The following is a 24,164-nucleotide window of genomic DNA, read 5'->3' on the forward strand; positions in this document are numbered from 1 at the left end:
GACTCTGTGTAACGAACATCAAGGAGCTGAGTGTCGATTCTCTCTCGAGGGTCTCCAGAGCAGGTGACTTTCCCCAGGAGCTAAAAGAGGGTTTTTTTCTAACTGCTCTGCACGTTCCACTTAGGAGACGAGACTCACTGCAGCTTCCTTCTGCCTTGCCAGTACCAAAGGCATTGTACCTGGAACTCAGCATCAATTGTACAGGTGGCGTGTGGAAGCAGAACAGAAGCCAGATGGCTCTCCCAAAGTGGTGTATGTGCTCCTGGGCCCATAGAGCCCTGTGCAGTAAATGGAGAAGATTCACAGTCAACCAGGGAGCAGATCAGTTGTCCCAGAAGGTGTCATGTGTCTGGATACCATTGTGCTTTCCAGATCCCAGCAGCCACATGATGGGCTATAGAACAGATGGCCTCTGACCCAGGCTACTGATAACTCCTGTATGACGACAATCAATGACACGTTTTCCCCTCCTGTTTGCCTGGGATCGACCGGTGCTCCCTGGCATGTGTAAGGCCTCTGCATGACCTCCCAGCTCGCACACCTGCTACAACACAATCATGTGTGATGTTGGATATGGAGTGTACCAAACCTTGCAGCTATGATCCAGACCTCTGATCTTTTGGGAGCTCTCCTGGCAAAGACACCGATCTGCTGCAGGTATTTCACAAGAATCTACACACATACCGTAGACAAGTACCTTTCACAACCTAACAAAGTATAAGTGACATCACTTCCTCCTCCCACCCATGCGCGGGCAAGCGTGCTGCTCTCTTTCCCTGGGCTAGAAGGTCTGGCTTGCAGGCGTCACTGCAGCATCAGCTTCACAGCTTGGTTTCCTCACCAACTGCCTCTTCTTTTAGGTCTGGTGACTTCTCTGCCAAGAGCGGTGCCTATTCTACCTGCTTGGATAGTGGCTGACCAAGTGGTCTCACCTGCTCGCTTCCTTGTTGGGCCGTTATGGGATCAGGCGCCAAAAGATACTTTGGTGAGAGCTAATTTAGTGAAGGGGGCAGACGGATCCTCCACCTCTGGTCAGGGGATGTATGGGAAAGGATTGGACGACCATCACAACTAGATCCCACGGCCTCATGATTTCACTGCCGTTACTTTGGGGTAGCAATAGGCACTAACAGCTACTTTGGGGTCTACTATATAGCTCAGGAGCAGTGTTCCCTGTAAGCCGAGTGCTTGGGTGGCCGCCCAGGAGAGATTCGGGTGCTGGCACCTCATTGGTAGAGCACCTACAGGCACCCACAGTATGTGTTTTTGTTGGTGGAAAAAATTATTGGGAGAACTGATCGGGGGGCTGCACACCATGCCTGAACCTGAGCTCAGTTTGAAGTTAAGATGAGCACGAGACTAGTGAGAAGACCAGGCACAAAATCCTGAGCGAGGTGTAATGTCGCCAAGAACCATTCCGTTTACGTTCCTGGTGCACCATGCCCTGTTTAAAGGCTGCAGTTTGGGGCACTAGCTAATCATCAGTGAACGGCAAGAAGCATCGGAAGTTCCCAAATGGTGGATGTTCACCCAAAACCATTGCAATGATCTTACGTTAATAAAACCAAGGAGGAGTCCTGGGGCGCCTACAAGACTCAGAGAGTTAGGTGGGCATAAGCTCTTGTGGGCTGAAACCACAGTGTCTTTCCCCCCCAATGACCCTACCATACTGTATACGCGAATACATATTTAGCACAGAGAGTCATTTATCAGCCACCGAAATGCAGCCCACTCAGGGGTGGAACACAGCAGCAGCAGTTTAATGCAACACACTTTAGGACAATCAATAGATAAGAATCCCTATTTCCAATTAAAACGGCAACAGGAGTTTTAGGGAGGCAGTATTACCAGCGTGGAATTGGGCTAGGACAATAAGACTAGCGAGTTTACCCTTTGGAAGAGGATCACGAGAACCGTAATGACCAAAATGGTCAAGGCCACTGAAATTTTACACTTAATCCATAAAATGGTACATGGGGCATTTGATGGACAAATGGCATTGGCCACCTGGGACACTGCCTCAGAGGACAACAAGCCACGTACTGATCTACCAGCTCCACTCTCTGAATCATCTTTTCCAGCCCAGTTCTAATTTGTGTACATTTTTCTCCTGTCAGAGCCACAGCCAGGCAGGGCAAGTAGGGAAGAGGGAAAATGATGAAAAAAGAATGGTGCAGGCACAAGGGGGGAGGAAAAAGAGGGGAATATGTTTGCCGGTCCCAAGTGTTAAACTGCCTTTTTTTTTTCGGCTCTGTGTCTAGCCACAATCAGAAATGCCATACAGATATTGAAGTTTAAGGCATTTTTTTCAAACATCCAAAAAGAAATAAAAAAGAACATGGAAAACATGCATAGCAATATTATTAAACTGGGAAGTTATGTTTACACACAAGAGTGGGCAGATACCTTCGCTCAAAGAACGACTTTTCCTTTACATCGTGAGAACAACAAACAAGAAAGAACAAAAGCAAGGTGTACGTGAGAGAGCAGTGCGTCTCTCTCTTCTGACAGTCTGCACTGAGCTCTGAGAACAAAATGGCTACTCAGCTTTGCATCTGTGAAGGAGTATGAATAGGATAAGGCATCTGATTGCACGGCAGAACTGGTATGATGACATTCTCTGGAATCACATCATCTGTTTTCTCCCAAGAATGGGCACAGCCAGCAGGGTTCAACAGCCCCCCAAAAGTAGCTTCTGAACCCCACTGAAAACTGGAAGGATTTGCACTCTCACCTAGCCAACTGCCCAATGATCTGGGGCTCTGACTCAGGAAAGCATGTAAGCACAGGCTTAGCGTTAAACGTGTGTTCAAGTACAATTGTGCTGCAATGCCTGCAACTCCTTTGTTGTGGGCACCAGGGCCCTATCCTCCAAGATGGAGTGGAATATCAAAGGGGGGTAGATTAATAAATGGTGGTTTGAAGTGACCTGAAAATGTAAGGCACTTAAGAGAAGGACATGCAATTGGCAGAGACAGATGTTTAATGGAGTCCAGGATTACAGAGCTTCTAGGCTCCTCATGTAATCACCGGCTTCTTAGATTCCTCCTTTCTTCCTCTCCTGGGTCTATTACAGAGTTGGGGGGAGGGGGAGGATGGAGATTTTCAGATTTGCCACTAAATTCATTGAGATTAGCAGGAGGCAGCTTTCTGAGCGGCACTTAATACACTGACCTCTTCCCAATGGCAACCCCACAGCCAATCTGCCTCAGTTCAGAGTGACTGAGAAGCCATTAAAGGGGAGAAAGGAGGAGAAGAATTGAAAACCAAAGCTTTGGTTCTTACTCCAAGGCTCCTTCCAGGGTTCCAAAGTGGTGCAGACATTTCACAAAACACGCTGAGTGTTTCCACATAGGCCATGGCACAGCACCTCTATCAATACCAGAGAATTTTTAAAGTGCCTGATCAGGTGCTACAGCACCACAGAGGAAACGTCAGCTTAGCTTTCCAACCAGTGATCAGTTCATGCTTTGGAACACAAAGCTCAATAGCATAATTTCCATCCCAGCAAATGGCACCGTCAGTTCTATCCAGCTTCATGTGTATACCAAAGGTGATGTGCACACAGCAGCCTTATTCCAAAATGAGCTACTCCGGAATAACAAAGGGGAATAAGGGAATTTCGAAGGCTTGGTTTTATTTCAAAGTGCCCCGTCTACACAGCCAGTTTGCACTTTGAAAGCAGCGCTTTCGAAACGTGACTGACTTCCATTATACTAATGAGGCACTGAACAGTCATATCAGCGCCTAATTAAAAAGTTCTGATCCATGTCATTTACTTGCCCTGTCCGAAAGGGAGGTGCTTGTGTAGACAGAGTGACCAAAATGCATTTCAACAGCACCTAGCTATTTTGAAATACAGTGTCTCACCCATAGGCTGTGTGTACACTAGCTCCCTACTTCGAAGGGAGCATGGTAAGTAGGCTGTTGGGAGGTTATTAATGAAGTGCTGCGCTGCATACGCAGCACATCATTAAGCTAATTCTCCCCCACAGCAACTTTCAAGTGTTAAACTTCGAAGTGCCGGCTCATGTGTAGCCGCGGCTCACCCGCCAGTACCTCGAAGTGCCTGGGCAACTTCGAAGTCCCTTTACTCCTCAAAAGTTTAACACTTCAAAGTTGCTGCAGGGGAGAATTAGCTTAATGAACTACTGCATATGCAATGCAGCACTTCATTAATAATCTCCCGACACCCTACTTACCATGCTCCCTTCAACGCAGGGAGCTAGGGTAAACACAGCCATGGAGCCTATTTTGAAATAGAGCCTGTGGATGCACTATGGCTCATTTCAAAATGGTCTCTATTCCCTGTCTTGAGTTATGAGTTATTTTGTAATAGGCACTATTCATCATTCAGGATACGTCTACACTAGCACAGTACATCGAAGTAGCTTATTCAACGTAAGAACATCGAAATAGGCTACTGCGACACGTATCGTCTACACGTCCTCCAGGGCTGGTGCCGTCGACGTTCAACGTCGAAATAGCAACAGAGATCGTCGAAAGGAGCTGCCCCGGAAGGAAATGTGAGGCGTCCACACACACAAGCGCTTCCCGTCGAAATAAGGGGCCAGCAAAGCCCCAAGCCGCTCCCTTAAAAGGCCCTTCCCAGACATACTCGGCCTGCACAGCACGAGAGCCACAGAGCCGACAACCGGTTGCAGACACTGTGCATGCAGCATGGACCCCCAGCTGCAGCAGCAGCAGCAGCAGCCAGAAGCCCTGGGCTAAGGCCTGCTGCGCGTGGTGACCACAGAGCCCCGCAGGGGCTGGACAGAGCATCTCTCAATCCCTCAGCTGATGGCCACCATGGAGGACCCCACTATTTCGAAGTAGCGGGATGCAGATCGTCTACACATGCCCTACTTCAACGTTCAACATCGAAGTAGGGTGCTATTCCCATCTTCGGATAGGAATAGTGATTTCGATGTCTAGCCGCCTAACGTTGATTTCAACGTCGAAATAGCACACGGCGCATGTAGACGTGATGTGTGCTATTTCGATGTTATGCCAGCTACTTCGAAGTAGCCAGCTAGTGTAGACACACCCTCAATGAGATTTACCTATTTTGAACTGCTATTTCGAAATTCTTTCAAAAACAGTGGTTGTATTGTGTAGACGCTCGCAAAGCTATTTTGAAATAATGGCTGTTATTTCACAATAATTGTGCTGTGTAGACTTATCTTGACTCTCACTAACGCATTTGCTTAAGTGACATCCTGCAGCAGGGAGTTCCACTGATTCATTAGACATGGTTCTTAGGAAATATTGCCTTTCTCCCAGATTCAATCTGTCATCTTTTGATTTCATTGTGTGCCTTCTCCTTCTTGCTGTGTGGAGAAACACTGGCTCTTTGAGAAGCTTGAGGAGGAACTATCTTAGAGTTGCAAGAACTTTTTTACAAATCAAGAGCTGAAAAATTAAATACAGCACTGGCAGGGCATATTAGGAAACTAGTAGCTTTGGTTTTGGACCTAATGCAGCATAATTAGAGCAGAAAATAACTATAATACTGTCATGTGGCTGCCACAGATGAACAAGAACCTTTTAAAGGTAATGACTGTATCAAGTGCTATATCACCCTTAAAGAGTTACCTCCCAATGGTATATCAGCACCTCAAAGACTGCCTCATTCAGTTCCTCATTAGAATCTCCCTTTCAAAAGAGGGGGCTAGTGTAGCCATGGTTATTCCTCAAATTTTTGAGGGATAACACTGTCGAGGCAAATGCAGAGTTCTGTCGAGAATCTGTTGATAGAAAGCTTTATGTGTGTAGACACTCCCTGAGTTATGTCGACAGAAAGCCCCTTCTGTTGACAAAACTCTCTAGTGTAGACACAACCTTTGAGTTCAAAGAGTCCTTTAGCTACTGCCTTGTGTACCCTGGGGTGAATTTTATTAAACCCTGAAGACTTGAATACATCTAAATATTCTTTAATTTGTTCTTTCCCTATTCTGGCTTCTGCTCCTTTCTCTTTTGTTGTTAATATTATTCGTGACTTACCTGGTTACAGTTTACCTCTTTGGTGAAAACTGACACAAAACAGCCATTAACACCTCCACCTTCATCAGCTATTTGCTTTTCTTCCCTGCTAAACAGAGCACCTATAATTCTCATGTCTTTCTCTTGCTCCTAATGTATTTATAAAAGCTTTTCAGATTGTATTGTATGCCTCCTGCTAGGTGTAATTCATTTTGAGCCTTAGCAGATGACAGAAGGGGGGGGAAAAATGGGGGATGGATCACCTACTTCCCCTCATATTACAGAAGTTCTTAGGCGGTCTATTGCTTTTCTGTTAGAACTCAGTTCAATTAAAACCGTTCTGATTTTTAACCTCCAGTCACATTTTATCTATGTAGTTATGTGGCGTCCAACCCTGTATGACACAAGTAAAACATAATTATTAATGGCATTAATTTCCACATCTGTAAGCTAAGGAAGATTCCTTTTGCCCACTTCACAGACAGGGAACTGACACACACAGATGCCTGCCCTAGGTCACTCAAGAAGTGTGTGACAAAACTCAGAATGAAACCCAGATCACCTCAGGTCCTCAGGGTTTTCCAGCCACAAGACCAGCCTTCCTTCTAATACCCCATGAACAATCCATGGGTAAATAGAGAACTTCAATCCATCCCCTTTCCTCAGCACCAAAAGTGCTTGGAAAAGCATTCCCATGGCAACAAAGAAAGCTACATCCATGCATAAAAAGGCAATAGCAAGGCCACCAATAACAATTTGATGAGATTCCAAACACAAATGCTGCCTGCCTGGCAGGACAGAGCAGAGAAATGTGACAACATCCAGTGGAACCTCTTCTCTTCGTTCCAAAGGGACTTTCAGTGCATCTCCACTTCCTCTCCCCACTGTCCATGGCACCCTCTACTCATTCCCATCCAGGCTCCTAAGCGGAGCAGACAGCACCGCCAGGGGACAACCGAAGCAATGGCGGAGCCTTCTTTGTGGGCACGCTGGCCGCAGGAGAGTTAAAACGGGGCTGCACTATGACTGTTTGCCATAATATGCATTGTGCTGATAAAGAACTTATTTCAAGGGAGTCAGCAGCTCAGTATGCTGCCGTTTTGCCTTTGGGCCAGAGAGCTTTTATCGTTCTTGGCTGAAAAATACAGGCAGGTTTCATCTCTTTCTCTCTCCTCCTACATCCATACACACATGCATGAACCCACTGATTTCCCCCTTTCCAGCTTTTTATGATGCCAGTGTGGTGCTGACTCTGTCAATTCTTTGAGGAGATCCACCTGATCTTACTGAAGAGCTATTTAACGAGGCAGAGGGAAAGGCTGAGAGGTAGCACTTGAAGTATTATGGGTGGGACAGGGACCAAAGAAAAGAGTCAGAGATAAAACAAACCACACCAAAACTTTGCTGAAAACTGGGACCAAACTCCAGCCATTTCCCAGGTACTGAAAATCTTCATTGAACTTTCACCTCCTACCCATTTCTATTGCTTGTGGCCTGGCCTGGGTGCAGAGGGCCAGAGCCTCTCCTCTCCCTGTTACAAACAGAGCTCTCCCTCTAAGCCCTTCCGTGTGTATCATTTAGGGAAGTGGCTGGAAATACAAAATTCCAAGTTGAAACTAACTCTGCTGACTAGGGTGACCACATTGCCCTATGGCAAGTACAGGACACTGGCCTCTGGGGATTGGGGCAGGGCTGCTGTCTCATGTCAGAGCTCCTTGGCAATGGGAGCTGCTGCTCCAGGGTTAGGCACCAGAGATAAAGGCTCGGCAGCCTCCAATGGGGATGCACCAGGGATGAAGGGGAGTGGCGTTCCCAAGTCTCCTAGTGGGGAAGGGGCAGGGAATGAAGCAGGAGTTGCCTCCCGCAGGCGTGGGATGTTGGGAAATACGGCAGCCGCTGCAGAGGGGCTCCCTGGCAGCAGGAGCTGCCTCCCTTAAGTGTAGGAAACCAGGGAACGAGGCAGCCGCCCTGTTGTGGAGTTCACTGAGCAGGGGCTGCCATCATGGGGTGCCAGGGAATGAGGCAGCTGCCCCACAAATGAGGAGCTGCTGCCGCCGCAAGGTGAAGAGCTCCAGAAAACAGGGCAGCCCCCTAGTGGAGGAGCTCCCCGGCAGGAGAGACTGCCACCCCAAGACATAGGTTGTCAGAGGACAGGAGCCCCACAAAATACAGGACAATTTGCCCATTTTCTTAAAAAAGTCAGGATGTCTGCGAGACAGCTTCCGTAAAGGACTGTCCTGGGAAAAACAGGATGGATGGTCACCCTGCTCCTGAAGGCTAGCTGGGTATTACCCATCTTGGATATTTTTCTTAAATACACATATGGTGCAGAGGACATGACATTTTACACATGATGGAAAAGGCCCCTCCCTCAAACAGCTCATCAGGTCGTGTAATCAAGACACACTCGTTTGCAGTCTCTCAATTTTATCACAAATTTTTTTGCTATTCATTTTCTTACAACATCAGCTCTCAGCACCATGGCCTAATGGGAGATTCGCAGCTATCATTTTTAAAACAAGTAAGTTTCTAGGTCTCATGGCTATTGAGAACTAGGAAATGTGAGCCTGGTGTAACCTAAGAGCTCAGCTACCAGAATGTAAATAAAAAGAAATCCAGTTTTTTTAAAAAAAGAGTTATGATTTTTAAGCCAATCTCGTTATTCCTAGGCACTGACTCATGATTTCTGAACATCTGGCATTAGCAATACATAATGAGGATACATATATGGAATAAGTCAGACACTTCAAACGTTCCAAATAGTTAAAAATCACTGAAATCTTATGCGGAGGCCATATTTGAAGAAACTAATTGGCTATAGATTGCCACAGATCAATACCCCAGTTAATTCAAGCGTGGGCCTACAGTGACATGAGAAGGTACCCAACCCATCAACGCCACATCCTCTACAGCTAATTTGCACGCAGGAATTCTATTGGCTATAATGACTCAGTGGTATTAATACATCTCATCAGGCTGGTAAGTACCAACCTTGCTGCTGACTAGAAAGCAAAGGTTCCAGACATGGTGTCATCTTGAATTGTTTGAACAGACTAGTTTTTATCAGAGACAAGGTGAGTGAGGTAATATCTTTTATTGGACCAACTTTTACTGGATACAACCACACACTGCGTAGTTCTAATAAATCTGTTTAAAGGCAGAGCATCTTTTCAATAGTATCTCCTCAGCATGTGTGTTGAATTTCTTTCTAAACATATTTTATATGAGTTTCTTGTGCTGCTCTGCCAATGCAACAGCCCTGGGGCACCCTAGCCATGTACCTGCCACAAACACATTCCCGTCTGCAACCATTTTGGCTTCAGTTTTGCTGCTCCTGGTCAAATGCAGGTTACTCAACTCGCCAGTAATCAGAGTTCATTAGAATGACCTTTGTGCATTCCAGGTAGCTATGTTGGAGGGCAGGGATAGAGTTCAGAGTGACCTAGATACATTGGAGGATTGGGCCAAAACTAATCTGCTGAGGTTCAACGAGGACAAGTGCAGAATTCTGCACTTGGGACGGAAGAATCCTAAGCACTGTTATAGGCTGGGGACCGACTGGCTAAGTAGCAGTGCAGCAGAAAAGGACCAGGGGATTACAGTGGATGAGAGGCTGGATGTGAGTTAACAATATGCCCTTGTAGCCAATATGCCCACGGCGTATTGGGGTGTATTAGAAGACACATTTCCAGCATATCTAGAGATGTTATTATTCCCTTCCATCTGGCACTAGTGAGGCCACATCTGGAGTATTGTGTCCAGTTCTAGCCCCTGCAGTATAGACAGGATGTGGATGCAATGGAGCGGGTTCAGCAGAGGGCAACGAAACCGACTAGGTGGCTGGAGCACATGACTTATGAGGAGAGGCTGAGGGATTTGGGCTTGTTTAGTTTGCAGAAAAGATGAGTGAGGGTCGATTTGATAGCAGCCTTCAACTTCCTGAAGGGAGGCTCTAAAGAAGGATGGCGATAGGCTGTTCTCAGTAATGATGGATGGCAGAACAAGGAGCAATGGTCTGAAGTTACAGAGGGAGAGGTGTAGGTTGCATATTAGGAAAAATTATTTCACCAGGAGGGTGGTGAAGCACTGGAATGCGTTGCCTAGAGAGGTGGTGGAATCTCCATCCCTAGAGGTTTTTAAGTCCCAGCTTGACAAAACCCTGGCTGGGATGATTTAGTTGGGGTTGATCCTGCTTTAGGCATGGGGCTGGACTCAATGACCTCCTGAGATGCCTTCCAGCCCCAGGATTCTATGATTCCCACTCTGGACACGTGCCACCCCAAGAGCGGGGATATGCAAAGGCTGTTTCAAAGAACAACAGTTTAGTGCAAATGAGCTGCTCCCAGAGCACTGCATTAAAGAGATGCACACTGGGCAGTTTATTTTTATGAATTATTTTCTTCAAATGCAGCCTACACCTAAGATTTCAATTTTTTAACTATACCAAAAGTTTAAGGCATCTGACTTATTCCATATATGTGTCCTCAACAGCATTGCTAATCCCAGATGTTCAGAAATCATGAGTCAGTGCCCAGAAATAACAAAATTGGCTTAAAATTATAAGAATTTTTGATGGGATTTCTTTTTATTTGTATTCCGGTTTATGAGCCCTGAGCTTACAACCGGGTCACATTTCCCAGTTCTCCACAGCCATGAGGCCTTGAAATTAACTTATTTTAAAAATGATAGTTGAGGGTCTTCTGTTATTCCATGGCACTGGGAGCTGATGTGTTAAGAAAAATACATTTTGCAAGGCTTGTGATAAAATCCAAAGACTTGGCATACCACTAGGGCACGGGGCAGGCAATGCAACCCTCAACCAGAGTGAAATTGACTCAGATGCACCAAGTAAACATATTTTTCCCCTAATACAAAGGAGGTGAAAAAAAACCACCCTCTCCATTTCCTAGTGGCATTAGAGGTTACTTTTAGCAGCAGTTCAAACAAAGGTCTCAGAAGGCAGTATTTGCCAAGCATTACTGTACAACAACCATGAATCAGCTCCTTTCCTCAATTCATTCCAAAAGCATGAGTGTTTAACATTAATAAGTATATGGTTCATGTTATTTGCCTTCTGGGTTTTGAATCCTTAGTGTTCATGTTTTTCAGACCTTCTTTGTGAACTTCACCATCAATAACCACCACAGGCTCAACACCCATTGGTGCCCGATGCCTCCCTCACTATTTCCTTCTGTCTTTCCTTGTCCGGTGAGGAGTGGCTAAGGGTCCGTAGACTGGCTTCATGCCAATCTACTAAGTCTACACTTCCACTTCGAGGCGGTGTGGAGACAAGCAGAGAAGAGCTGAGCTGGCTCTCAGAAGATGGCAGCATGGAAGTGTGTGGGGAATGGGAAGCTGCCTCAAGTAGAGAAAAGAAGCAGCAATGAGAGATGGGACAGAAGCCAGGATAGAGCTAAAGGGACAATGAGACATTTGGATGAGGGTCCCTACCTTGCACGCTCCTCCATGGAGACATGTCCCAATAAATCAGTATGGCTCTAAGAAGTGGTCCAGCCATGGTGAGCAACTTATGGGATCGGGGCCCTCATGTGCAAGGAGAAAGGACAGCAGTGAAGGGGCTTGAGGAAGTGAGATGAACTGGGAGGAAAAGGAGGAGACGGAGAAGAGATTCTCTGACCCTCATTCCCCACTGTCTTGTATGACTGCCATCTGGTCTGAAAGCATTCTATGCCCCCTTGGCACAGGCACAAATGTCTGCACAAGGCAGGGCAGAATCAGGACAGTTGAGTGTACGTCTGTGTCTTAAATATTGAGTCTGTTCTGGTCTGGCTATGGTCTGAAGAAGTGGGTCTGTCCCACGAAAGCTCACCTAATAAACTATTTTGCTAGTCTTTAAAGTGCTACTTGACTGCTTTTTGTTTTGTGTGTGTGTATGTGAGAGAAGGACTGATTCTCGTGTGCTGAAATTCCAGTCACCGCAGGGGAAGGACTCTGTGCCCTGAAATTGCTGATAAAAACCTGCCAAACTGATGGGGGAGTTGGAGAGGGGGAAGTGTCATCAAGACAGATAAGTAAGGAAATAACACCTCCAAGCAGCAGCTTTCCTGTCAACACCTCACAATGCCTCCCATTCACAGGGAAGCAGCCACCCCAATCGTAAGTCACTCTGTGCCCTCTGTGAATCCTTCGACTAAATGGCAGATTTCATGATAAATCATGACAGAGCCGCCATACACACCACTCCTACCCTCTCTAGAGACAGTCACTTGGAACATATGTTTTCACTGCTTTATTACATCTGCACCTTGATGAAAGAATGGAACCTTTGCTCTGCTCCTTGGCGTTTTGGTTACACATCTCTCCCTCCCTCCATTCATACTGATATTGCTGTAGCTTGAAGCCCTTTTGCTGCATCCCATTCCTAAGCACACGGGCGCATCATACAGTGCCGACAGGTCCTGGTCACCACCTCTCAGCAGACAGAGTGAGAAGGAGTGAGCACAGGAGGAGCCGTATGGAGCCCAACAGGGAAAAAGCAGGACTGATTGTGTGGGGAGGTGGTGAGTCCCAGTCCTGCATGCAGGGTTCCCCCGAGAACTGGCCTCTGGGGACCTCAAAGGAAGATCCCTCAGTTTGGCACTTCCTCGCTCCAAGGTGACGCCCTGTTTGCAGAGTTTTGTTGGGCAAACTTGCCCCAGCCAGCCCTCACCCCACGCTCCCTAAGTGAGATTAGTCGCCATATGGGCCCAACTGCTGGTCCCTGTCTGCTGCCTGTTGGGAACCTGCCTGAGCACTGGGGCAGGAGACTAAAGCTTGGATCTTAGTACAGTTTCATTACCTGCATCTTGAGCTCTGCGCCAGTTTGTGAGGAAGCGAAGGCGCCGGGAGCAGCCTGACTAACGCACAAAGAGGGCACCCCTCAGCAGAGAACATCAGCTTTCCTCAGTGCCTGAGGATTCCAGACCCATCTCTGAACCAGATGGAGCTGTCGTGGAGTTGTGAGTCATCCTCGTTTAGTTAGCTAGTCAGAGACACTGTTGGGAGACTGCGGTCCCTGATCTGAGTCCTCAAGCCAGCGGCTCAGTGTTTGGAGACTTTATTACATGATGTCTATTCAATCTGCAGAGTGACTTTACCTACTCGTGAGTCTCATAGGTGTACTGAATCCAGTAAGCCACACTGCTAACTACAGCACTGAAGACATCATGGTCACAGGCCATCAGGACTCCCTTCGAAGTAAGTGGCACCTTACAGATTAACAAATATTCTGGCACACAAGTTTTCGTGGGAAAAGACCCAATGCAGGCCTTTGCCCATGAAAGCTTATGCTCCAAAATATCTGTTAGTCTACAAGGTGCCACAGGACTTCTTGTTGTTTTTGAAGATACAGACTAACTCAGCTACCTCTCTGATACAAAGTAAGAGTGCCAATGGGACACTAATTTTACATTTGCTCTGTCTGGTCACTTGACTAGGGAAACTCAGGGGTATTATCTCAAAGTAAGAGTGGGTTGGTTACCTTGTGATTAGAACTTTCCTCCCAAGCTGCTCTGGTGACCCTGCTGGGAAGGGGCAAATGAAATAGTGGCACGACCAACTCAATTCATACAGGAACAAAAAGAATTTGCATCTGGCTGAGTGGCAGCCAGGATTCCGAAGAACCCAGGCCTGTCCACCAAAATCCATGAGGAGATTGGCGCTAAGGGAAGTAACTGGGTGGGCAGGTGGCATTGCAAAAGGAATGCGTGTTTCCCTCTATTTACATATAAGCATTCAGGACTCTGGAGGCAGCAAGAAGGGGTGAACAATTTTGCAAAGACACAGGACAGTGATCATAGAACAGTCGCTTGAGTGGAAACACACACACACACACACCCCACCCCGGTACATAACCCACATCGACTTTGAAAAAGCCTTCAACAGCACTGATAGAGACACTGCGGAAACTCCTGCAACACCGTGGCATCCGATCCAAAATTATTAACCTGATCCAGTCTGGTAGTAAAGTGAATATATGGACAACTTATGGTGCAATGGACCTTGAATATCTGAGCTGCTCAGGAAAGGGCAGGGCAGGGCAGGGCAGGACACAGGCTTTGGGGAAAATTCTGACTTGTGAGTATGTCGAGACCCCTCTTTGAGTACCACCCAGGTTTGGTAGAAGCCAGCATGTAACTGGAGTGCTGCAGAAAGCTGCTGGGCCAGGGCGGAAGCTCTTCCCAAACACCCATGGTGTGATTTACACACAGTTAGGCAATTTGTGAACAAGCCAGGCTGGGAGCTACAAAAGTACAGCATTGTGAGGCACCCAGGGTTACTGGGCAGGTAGTGGCACAACCTCTCACTGGTCTGGATTGCATCCAGGGACACCGCAGTGGGTTATGCGGGAGCCTGGTGGCATCTCCTGCAGCCCACATTAGCGTCGAAGAGTCTTTGATGAGAGGTGTCCAGAGAGGCAGCAGAGAGTGGCTGAACCTCCGCATTCCAACCCCACAAACCGCTGGGCAACGGATAAAGGCAACATCAGCTCTCTTCCGGCTATCACTTGTGGTGTCGCTAATGAAGATAAATGTATGGAGTGGCTGCTCCTCTCCATACTTGAGATATAACTGATAGCCTGGGAGAAGGACAGGGAATACCGGAGGCCTCATAAAGGCACAAACCGCTTTAAAGAGAAATGATTGAAACAGAAGAACGACCATCATAAATTCCCTGCAAAGCACAATCATTCCCCGCCAGGAGAGAGAAGGGGAGCCAACAATACACCTAAGCTGCTGCCTGCACCAGCATGTGACTGCACTGCAGCTCCACTAATGGGAGGCCTGAGAGCAGAGAAACGACTGCTTAAATGGTCCCTTCCCCTCCACCCCACAGCTATGCAGAATATGGGCTGAAGCTCCCTAGCAATCCTGGAGGCATCTTATAGTGTAACCCACTGGTCTAGTAACAAAGCTATATAGACTAGCACAGCTTCCTCTTTGTTACTATTCAACATGCAAGGCACCACATTTAGCCGTTTGGAATGGAGATCCATCAACTATATGAAAAAACTCACCCAGATCCAGACAGACATCATCTTTCTCTCCAAATGCAAGAAAATGGACATTGTACCCAAGGGACTGACAGTGAAAAACCCATTACAATCAACATACTACACTGACTACAGTGAACATCTATGCAACATGCTCTCTAAGAAAAATCCACTGGTCTAGGTGTATGACAGGACAGTGCCCAATCCACAGAGAATATGAGTCTGTAACAGGAGTGGATCTCAGCCAGGAGTAGGTGTGCTCCTGGGGCTACACAGGGTTGTTCTGAGGGGAATATCAGCTAGATATTTGCCTAATTTCACAACTGGTGACCTAAAGGGCACTAGTGAAGTCAGGACACACTAAAAATTTATGTAACAACTTGCGTGTCCTGTTCTGTACACTGTGCACTGGAAGGCAAGTACAATATTTATATCCCAATTGATTTATTTTGCAAGGATGACTGTGAGAAAGTCAGCAAATTGTCAGGAAGTGTGCTGGGACACTTGTATTTTTGTGTCTCTTTTTGTAAGCAAGGACTTCTTAAGTGAGGTGAGCCGAGGTCACAAATCAGAAAGGGGTACAGTAGTCTGGGAAGCTCAAGAGCCACGCTCCTACAGCACCTGCTGTGGTGGCTTGGCTGTTACATTCAAGCAATAGCAGCTTAGCAGTCTCTGGTTCCATCCCTAGTTTTTAGGCCAACATAATGGCTCCCTCAGAAAGAGGATTTACTAGGGAGGAAAAGTGAGTATCAGCCTGTGCGGCAGGAGAGAGCCAAACAAAGGCCTACTCCCTCCAGGAAGCAGTTGACTATTGGAGCATGTGGAGTGACCTGAGACAGGACTAAGGGAGGTTTTCAAAACATACAAACTGCACGTAACTCCTGCGTGGATGGGAGTGGGGAACTGGGCAGGGGAGACGCTAAAGGAATTCCACTGAGTGGGAAAGTGTTATCCAAGCACAACTTTCCCAAAGGCACCTGCCTCCCTCAGGTGACTGGCAGGGGACTCAGGAGCCCGAGGATGTGTCTACACAGCTAAGTCATTTCAAAATAGCAGCTGCTATTTCAAAATAACTATGCAAGTGTCTACCCAACACAACAGCTATTTCAAAATGATTTTGAAATAGCAGACACCATATTTGGAAAGAGATAATCCTCATTGCACGAGGAATACCCATTTTGAAACAGGAGCTGTGTAGACAGGGAATAGAGCCTGTTTTGAAATAAGCCATCATGCGTCCAATGGCTCTATTTCAGAATAGGCTCTGTTGTGTATAGACACACTATTTGGCTGCGTCTATATGAGAAGCCTCTCTCGACAGAAGTCACCGTCGGAAGGGATTCCCGGCAAAACTTCTGTCGACAGATTGCATCTACACATAAAAGCATATGGAAAGAGCAATCCTCTCTGTTGACAGCGAGCAGCCAGGTTGCCCGGCCCTCTCTTAACAGAACGGCTGACTGGAAGCTCTGCAAACAGGGCTGCCCGGTGAACTGGAAGCCCTGTCTGTCGACAAAAGGGCCCCGGAGCATCTACATGGCTGTTTAGTTGACAGAACACTGTCGAGAGAGGTGTTACACCTGAACGGGAAGAAGCACAACACTGTCGGTGATGTGCCGAGTTTTGCTGACAAACCGTTGACAAAGCACACTTTGTGTGCCAATGTTCCATCTTTTTTTCCCCAACAAAAGCCCAGTTTTGTGGGGAAAAGCCTCTTATGTAGATGTAGCCTTTTGGAATAAGGCTTGTTTATTCTGGGGCTTCCCTGTAGTATAACTTTGCCATGCAGCCATACCCCGGGAGACTGCTGATTTACTGCTTCTTGTCAGGATTACCATCGGAGGCTGCTAAGTGGCTGCCATGAAATGAGTCAGTGGGCTCCCAGGAAACAGACAACCATTGGCACCAATGAGCACCTTCGTTAGACATCTCCTGTCCAACTAAGCGCCATGTAGTTGCCAGTAGGTGCGAGTGTTCCTTTAACACACCGAAGGACCCATGATAACTTTTCCTTCTTTCATGCCTTCCAGCTTGTGATCTCAAAGCTCTTTACAAGCCTGCACAATTCCACTGGTTGTGATGGATTAAGCCACTCTGTGACAGAGTGTAGCAAGACCGCACTGAGCAGAGGGGTGAGAGCGATGCCCATTGGACAGAACAGACCCCGCCCCCAAAGCCCTGCTGGGCGTGCTCCAGCTGTAGACCAGGTATAAAGGCTGGGGAAGCCTGGCAGTTGGGGCTGGCAGGCAGTGGGGAAGGAGTTCCCATGGAAGCTCAAGAGCCACTGCCACCTGAGAAGCAGCCACAGCTAGCTGAGGAGCAGCAGCGACAGTGGTGGCAGCCCCCACCAGAGGAGCAGCCCCCAGCAGGAGTGGCTGGAGGAAGCTGGGCCCAGCAGAGATGGTGGACCACACCAGGAATGGGGTAGGAAGTAGCCCATGGTGGGGGAAACAGCAAGGTTACCAGTGAGGTCAGCATGTTGCGATTAGGATCCCCACTGAGCTGGTGGCTGGGGTCCCACACCCACACCAGCAGGGCCCTGGGCCGGAGCGTGGTGGAGTGGGGAGGCCCAAGATCCCCTACCCCCACCTCCCTGTGAGCCTAAGGCAAGGAGGACTTGAGCCACAGAGGCCTGACGGGGCTGTAAGGCCTGCAAACGGTGACTAGGCTGCAGAGGCCTGAGGACTGGGACTAGGCCACTGAGGCCGGATTGGGCCCTGGAGCCCCGAGGGTGACTCAGGAGTCCTCAGGAGCGAGGCGGGGCAGGAGACCCCGTCTCATCCTCTCTTAAGTTGTGGGTGCATTGAAAAATTTCATACAACCTTCCCACCTCCAAAACCTCATGATGCACAACGGACTTCAAGAGTGCTGGGAATTTAGGGTTGTGTCCAGGCAACACACATAAACTGCTTGATATCTCAACAACAGTACACCCCAGCAGCCCTGTAATGACCCACAGTCAACAGGCAAACCCTCTCCATACACCTGGAAGGAAGACGGCTAGAAGCATGAGGAGTCCCCACCCTGGATGCCAGACTGTCCCCTACCTGATGTCTGGCTTTATTAGTACTTTAACTAACATCATACCATAAACTTCAGCCTAAACTTTTCCCGCAGGCATGGCAGGTCGTGAGATTTCCCTCACAGGCCCTCTGGAGTGGTTGGAGCCAAAAGAACATATCTGGTAGTATCATTCAGCACTACACCTGCACGTTCAATGCCCACCCACAATAAATATTAATTCAATCATTTCTAAGCCCACCATTTCACAAGATGCTCCCTGAAGCTGTAGCATCTCTTTAGTGGCTGCACTCGGTGCTTCAGACATCCAGATGCCAGTCGGCGAACCACTGAGTAAAGGCTTTCAAAGTATCGCAAATAACCTGGGAGACTTACCTGCTTCTCAGACATGATGTACAGGTGCTCGTGATCCACTGAAAAGGCCATATCCCGTAATATGGGGCCGGTGTCCACCACTTGCACGATCTCATATTCCAGGGCACTGTTGGTGGGCCCATCTACACGGATCTGTAGAGCAAGGACAAATGGGGAGAGAGAACATGAGCATCTTCCCTTCTGGGCACAGGGTTTGCAAGCCAGTCTGTGGGGGAGGAAAGAGTAGATCACTCCAGGGACACCTGCCACCAGAGCCCAAACGTTGCTAGTCTTGTTCCTTGCATTCTGAACCGAAGGCTAATAATAGGAGCCAACCCTTGTCTAGGGTGTATGAACATCCTGGAGGGATGGATAATTTACGTAACAATGGTCCTGGGTACATTTCACACCACATGATGTTCCCAGCTGTGGCGCATTCCTAGAGGAGCGGAGAAACTCTTGTAAGTTTCCTACTGGGTTAGAGGTAGAACATCTCCAAGTGAACTGGAGACCCTTCAAGTGGCACTACAGGAAATTGCCAACATTGGGTCTCATGGTATAGTCTGTCCACACATGTAACAGATGTGCCCTCCGTCCTTACACACGAGATGGGCCCCAAAATGAGAGTACTGCACACGAAATACATCGACGGGGTTCCAACTGACTCCATCCCTATGACATAGTTCCCACTGGTGACCAGGGCACTGAGATAAGACCTTTGAATACCACAGGGCTGTCATTTCCAATCACTCCCTGTGACTGAGGTCCAGACACAAGCCCACCCCTGCTTAGAAACTCATCTAGAAAACACACTCGCACAGACCACAACATTCTTCGAATATGCACAAACAATGACCATGACCAGGGTTCCCTCTATTTTTTCCATCCATGTACAAAATAAATTTTGTTAAGTGCACTAAGGCATTGCAGACATGCACCCCAATAGAAAAGCATGCTGTTAGTTGTGAGCCACTGTGGGCACTCTGCTAATCAGCTGGGCAGCACCTGCATATCTCCTAGGCAGCTATACAAGTGCTCAGCTTACAGGCAACACTGACCACTGCTCCCCCCATACACGCCCTTCCCCACAGACGTACTCCTGCACCACAGGGTCACAGTCATGGCACGCCCACAACAGTGGCCAGACCCACCCAAACCCAGTAAATGTCTATCCAAACTGGAGAGCAGCTGGAATTGCACAGATCATGAGCTTTCAGGCACAAGCGTTAGCTCCAGGACACACTAAATGTGGATGGGTTTGTTCTGCTTGCTTGCTACCTCGGGGCTCTGGGCCCAGTACCACAGCATCAGCAATGGACACTGAAGTACCACTGTGTAAAAAAGGCTGAACACAGACATAGTGACACTAGAGGCCTAACACAATGAGACCACATCCCAGCCCAGAATTACAAGGGGACAATTTTGTCAGGGGGGATGTGGGAACCCCAAATTGGAATGCAGGACCTAGTCTCTCTCAGGATGCAGATGGATGAGGCTGGATGTGTGGTGCTGGATTTCAAGACCTTGAAATAATACTAGCTTCTTCTTCAACCTGGTGTGTGTGTATGTGTGTGTGTGTGTGTGTTCAGTGTCAGAGTTGTGGGCTACAGTCACATCACGATGTTTGCTCTGCAGGCCCAGAAGAGCAGTGGAGGGTGACCTATACTCCTAGGTTTCATCAGCAGCTTATTATTTTCCCCTGGACAAACACAGGGCGTTGGACTGGACTCCCTGAGGGCAAGTCTTGCAAACCCTTTGTTCGTGATGATGATGCCTGGGAAGGAAAGAACTCTAGTGGAGTTTGTAGGACTGGTAAGTTTGAAAAGTGACTGAAGAGTACAGAGCAGGGGATGAAGAAAACAACAGATTTACATTAAAGGGACATAAGGGGCTTCTCTCAGAAACGTACCCAGCGGCAGCCAGCACACATTCTCTGTGCCTATCACACACACACAGTCTGTGCCACACACACGGAATCACTGCCACGCACACACTGCAGCACACGCTCAGTCTGTGTCACAAAGTCTGTCTTGCACACAGAAAGTGTTTCTCTTTAATGCACACTCTTTGTCTCTCTCTGTAGCCTCCCACTCCAACCCTTCTGCCTGAGGACCCACCCAGAGTAGCCCACAACCAGTACCACATTCGTGGAGTGGCCCCTCTGCGAAAATTATTGCCCACCCCTCTTCTTCTTAGTCTTGCTGTACAAATACATGTCCAGGCCTTTGATTATTATCAGTTTATGTTTGTTATCCTGTGGCAGTGAGTTCCACAGTCCAATTCCTCATTGTGTGAAAAAACATTTCCTTTTATGTTTTGAATTTCCTCCTGTTTGATGTCACCGAACCTTCCATTCTCCAGGAATGGTAACCTATGGGACCTTTCGTCAGCCACACCATCAAAGAGCTGGCAAACCTGAAAGCCACATCCACTGTTTCTCCCCTGCATGATGACTCAGGAGGAGTAATGGGCTCTGCCTGGAAGGAGGGAAGGCAAAGCTCATTGTGACTAGGACAGCAGATGAACGAACAACTGTGTGGAGCTCTGCAAGCATGATCTCAATTTCCTGCTGACTAAAACAGGCCTAGGGCTACCAGAATTTAAGGATCCAGGTCAGTCACCTTTCTATTCCCACGTTCCCTCTCAGCTGAGCACAGAATAGGTCTTCTCTCCCCTTTGTCTGCTTGGTCCTCTCACCTCCAGGAAAAAAAAAACAGAAGCCTGGTTCTTGACAATACTGAGAAACCAGCCAGTTTCCCTTACACAGTCTGTGAGCGTGTTTCTTTTAACTCAGTCCGTCAGCCCGGAAAATCAGTCACTGAGGCCAGATCTACGCTAGACCTTCAAGTCGATCGTAGAGACGCAACGTGAGCTACAGCAATTGCGTAGCTGGAATCGACATATCTAGGATTGACTTATCTGGCCGTCCTCACTGAGGGAGGTCGAGGGGAGAAACTCTTCCCTCAGCCTCCCATACTCCTCACGAGATTGAGTACAGGGCTCGACTGTTGACCCGATAGTTCAATTTTGTGCGTCCCCACTAGGTGTGCGAAATCGAACCCTGGAAGATCGACCCTGACCGGGTCGTTCTACTGGGTAGTGTAGATCTACCCTGAATCATTGGCTAGATTAGGTGGGGATGGAGCACAGCACTGCTGCACCTTAGAGGCCCAAGGAGGAGACGCTGATGCACGGAGGAGTCAGGAGTAAGAGGACATGAACAGAGAATGGAGGTGGTAAGGCCATACAAACAGACCACACTCCTCACACGCCCCCAGGCCAGGCAGCAAAGAATTCTTAGCTCTTTTTGACAGAGGCAGAAACAGAGGCACAGAATGGTTAAAGGTCTTTCCCAAGATCACAGAGCAAGTCAGTGGGGCATAGGAGCCAGGAGTGCCTATAGTCCTGGGCCCCAGCCCTGTGCTCCACCCAGCAGATCACACTCAGGCTTCCGGGTGAATGAGAGAGTAGGCGCTAGCCACTGAGGAGACCGGAGGAAATGCAAGAATAGGTGGCCACGAGGTTGCCTTGACAGATGTGGTGACAGACTCACTCAGTAACACAGAGGAGGAGGTCAGATCACTAGTGCCTGCACTTAGGATCATCTTCTCCTTTTATTATTGCCCAGGGGTGTGTTCTCACAACACGCGTTTTTCTGGCCTCAGAGTGCAGCCGCCAGTTCTTCCAAACCTGAGCCCTGCTGCCCAGGGGTAGGTGGTCAGGAACTCATCAGCCACCTGCAGAGTCTCAGGTTCCTTTGTTGCCATGCCTGTTGCATGCCCGACCCCCCACCCCACGTCTCCAACGGCCCTGCCCAGACGTCCAGCACTTCCATCCAGGAGGTTGCTGTGGCCACGTTTTAGAAACCCTGGTCTCGGTGAATGACTCTCTCTCCCATTCGCAGCAGGCATCTGACTCAACTGGCTCCTTTAACTTGCCCTTGCAAACCATTCCCTTGCAGAGGCCCCTTTGCCAGAGGCAGGACATGTGGACTGATTTCTTTGCTGGTGCTCGGGAGGGAAACCCCTGTGCACAAATAAAGGCACAGCATCCCCTGGATCCCAGGTGTTGCCTTCCTCAGAGCGGGGTAAGGGCAAGGTGATTGGCGGGTTTGGGTGTGATGGAGAACACCAGAAGGACTGTGGGCAGGAAAAATATGGGGATCTAGGCTGCCTGCCCCAAGGGGAGAAACTTCCCAGCCCCAGTCCTAAAACCTTGGGCACCGTGAGTGGCTCGGAAATGACCAAACCCCATAACAGGCCAAGAGCGTTCCAAAGAGCAGACTCCCTGTTATCCCCCAGGAAGGAGCTGTTATGCTGGCAAGTCCTGCCTGCGCCCAGGGCAGGACTCATCCCTACGATGCACTCCTTGGGGCTCTGTCCAAATGCCCCAACTGATAGAACCTTCCACCTCCTCCCTTAGGAGGCTCTCTCAGCTCAGCCAATGTCACTGGCCGGAAGCTCTCCCCACCGCTGCACCTGTCGCTCAGCTTCATCCTCTGGCTCTGGGTTCCACTCACTTGTGTGACCCTAAGTAATCTCTTCCCCCTCCGTGCTTTCATCCTTCTGACACAGCTGACCCACAGCTCCCTGGCTTGATCACCACCTGGGCTAAACAAATTAGGAAGCCTTACCAAGCAGCTACTTCCGTCACTGGTTTCCAACACGCTTAGCTGGCCCTGGGTTCAAACAGGTGCTGAGAGGTAACACAATTACCATCCACCCTACACTGAGCCCCATTACAGAAGAAGTGCAGATGGACGCAAGAGGCAGTTACCAACCCATCCAGAAACCCCCAGGAGCTTCCCCTGCAGATCTGGGGCCAGTGAACAATTGCAGTGGCCTTGCATCAGGAACGCAGTGATACTAAGGGAGAAGAAAGAAAGTGATTTAACAGCCATTGCTAACTTAATCGGCTGTAAAGTCACTATCCTGCAGCTGTAAAGGCAAGCAGGGAGGATCGGCGTTGTTCTACACACTCATTTGTGCACACCGGCGAAGGTACAGAAGCCAGATCCTGCCCGAATTTGAGTAGAAATGAAGTTCAAGTAAGAGGGGAGGTGAGTACCTTGGCTCCTCTTTGCCCTGGCTCTGCAGTTTGGCAATGTAGCTGACTGATGGCAGGGGTGCACAGCTCTGCCTCTGCTTGGCCCACAGAGGGTGTGACTCTGCTACAGCTCTCTGCCAGGGAACCTGGCTCTTTGTCCCTAGTTTACACTTTGAACTGCAGAACGCTCTGATCTAATCCAGTCTGCGTTGGCCAACACGGCAGCTGTTGCATCCTTGCTCTCTCCGCAACATTGAGGTTAAGAGGTAACCTCGGTGGCTCAGCTAGATTCCAAATCACCGTGTTTATGAGCCATGTACAAATACTTGGGACCTGACTGGTGCCAGATGAGAGAATTTGCCGGACCATGAAAGGTCAATACTGTCTAGCAGCATTACCGACACTTGCACGGCTTGCTGGGTTCTTAGAAGACATTTAGGGGTAAGTTACAGCTAAATAACAGCACAGAACACTGAGAGCCAGGACTGGGGGCTGGAAACAAACTTTATGGGACCACAGGAAACATGGCAGCACCCATGATAAGTGGTTGTGTGGCTAACTAAAATCATGCTGGATTATGGAGGTTGCCAGATGAGAGAGTTTCAGATTAGAGAGGTTCAAGACACATTCCATACACACGTTCTAGCCACCTAGGTCCACTGCTGCTCTGGCAGGGCTCTCGTGGGTCCTGCAGCAGAGGAAAGGGAGGACAGCTAGCAGGCTCCCAGACAGCTCATAGGGATGTTACACCAGTCCCACATGCTACAGC

At 48.5% G+C, this 24,164-nt stretch overlaps 1 protein-coding gene across 2 annotated transcripts in view; it reads right to left on the bottom strand.

The window, feature by feature from the left end:
* The window catches only part of PLXNA4 (plexin A4), a 685,503-nt gene that overhangs the window by 338,460 nt on the left and 322,879 nt on the right, over positions 1-24,164 (bottom strand). For both annotated transcript variants that reach the window (XM_074975729.1, XM_074975721.1), the window contains one exon: positions 18,371-18,502. In XM_074975729.1, coding sequence (XP_074831830.1) covers positions 18,371-18,502 — 132 coding nt within the window. The remainder of the gene's footprint in view (positions 1-18,370; positions 18,503-24,164) is intronic.

Source organism: Carettochelys insculpta, chromosome 1 (genome assembly GCF_033958435.1).
Source record: "Carettochelys insculpta isolate YL-2023 chromosome 1, ASM3395843v1, whole genome shotgun sequence".
Lineage (NCBI taxonomy): Eukaryota > Metazoa > Chordata > Testudines > Carettochelyidae > Carettochelys > Carettochelys insculpta.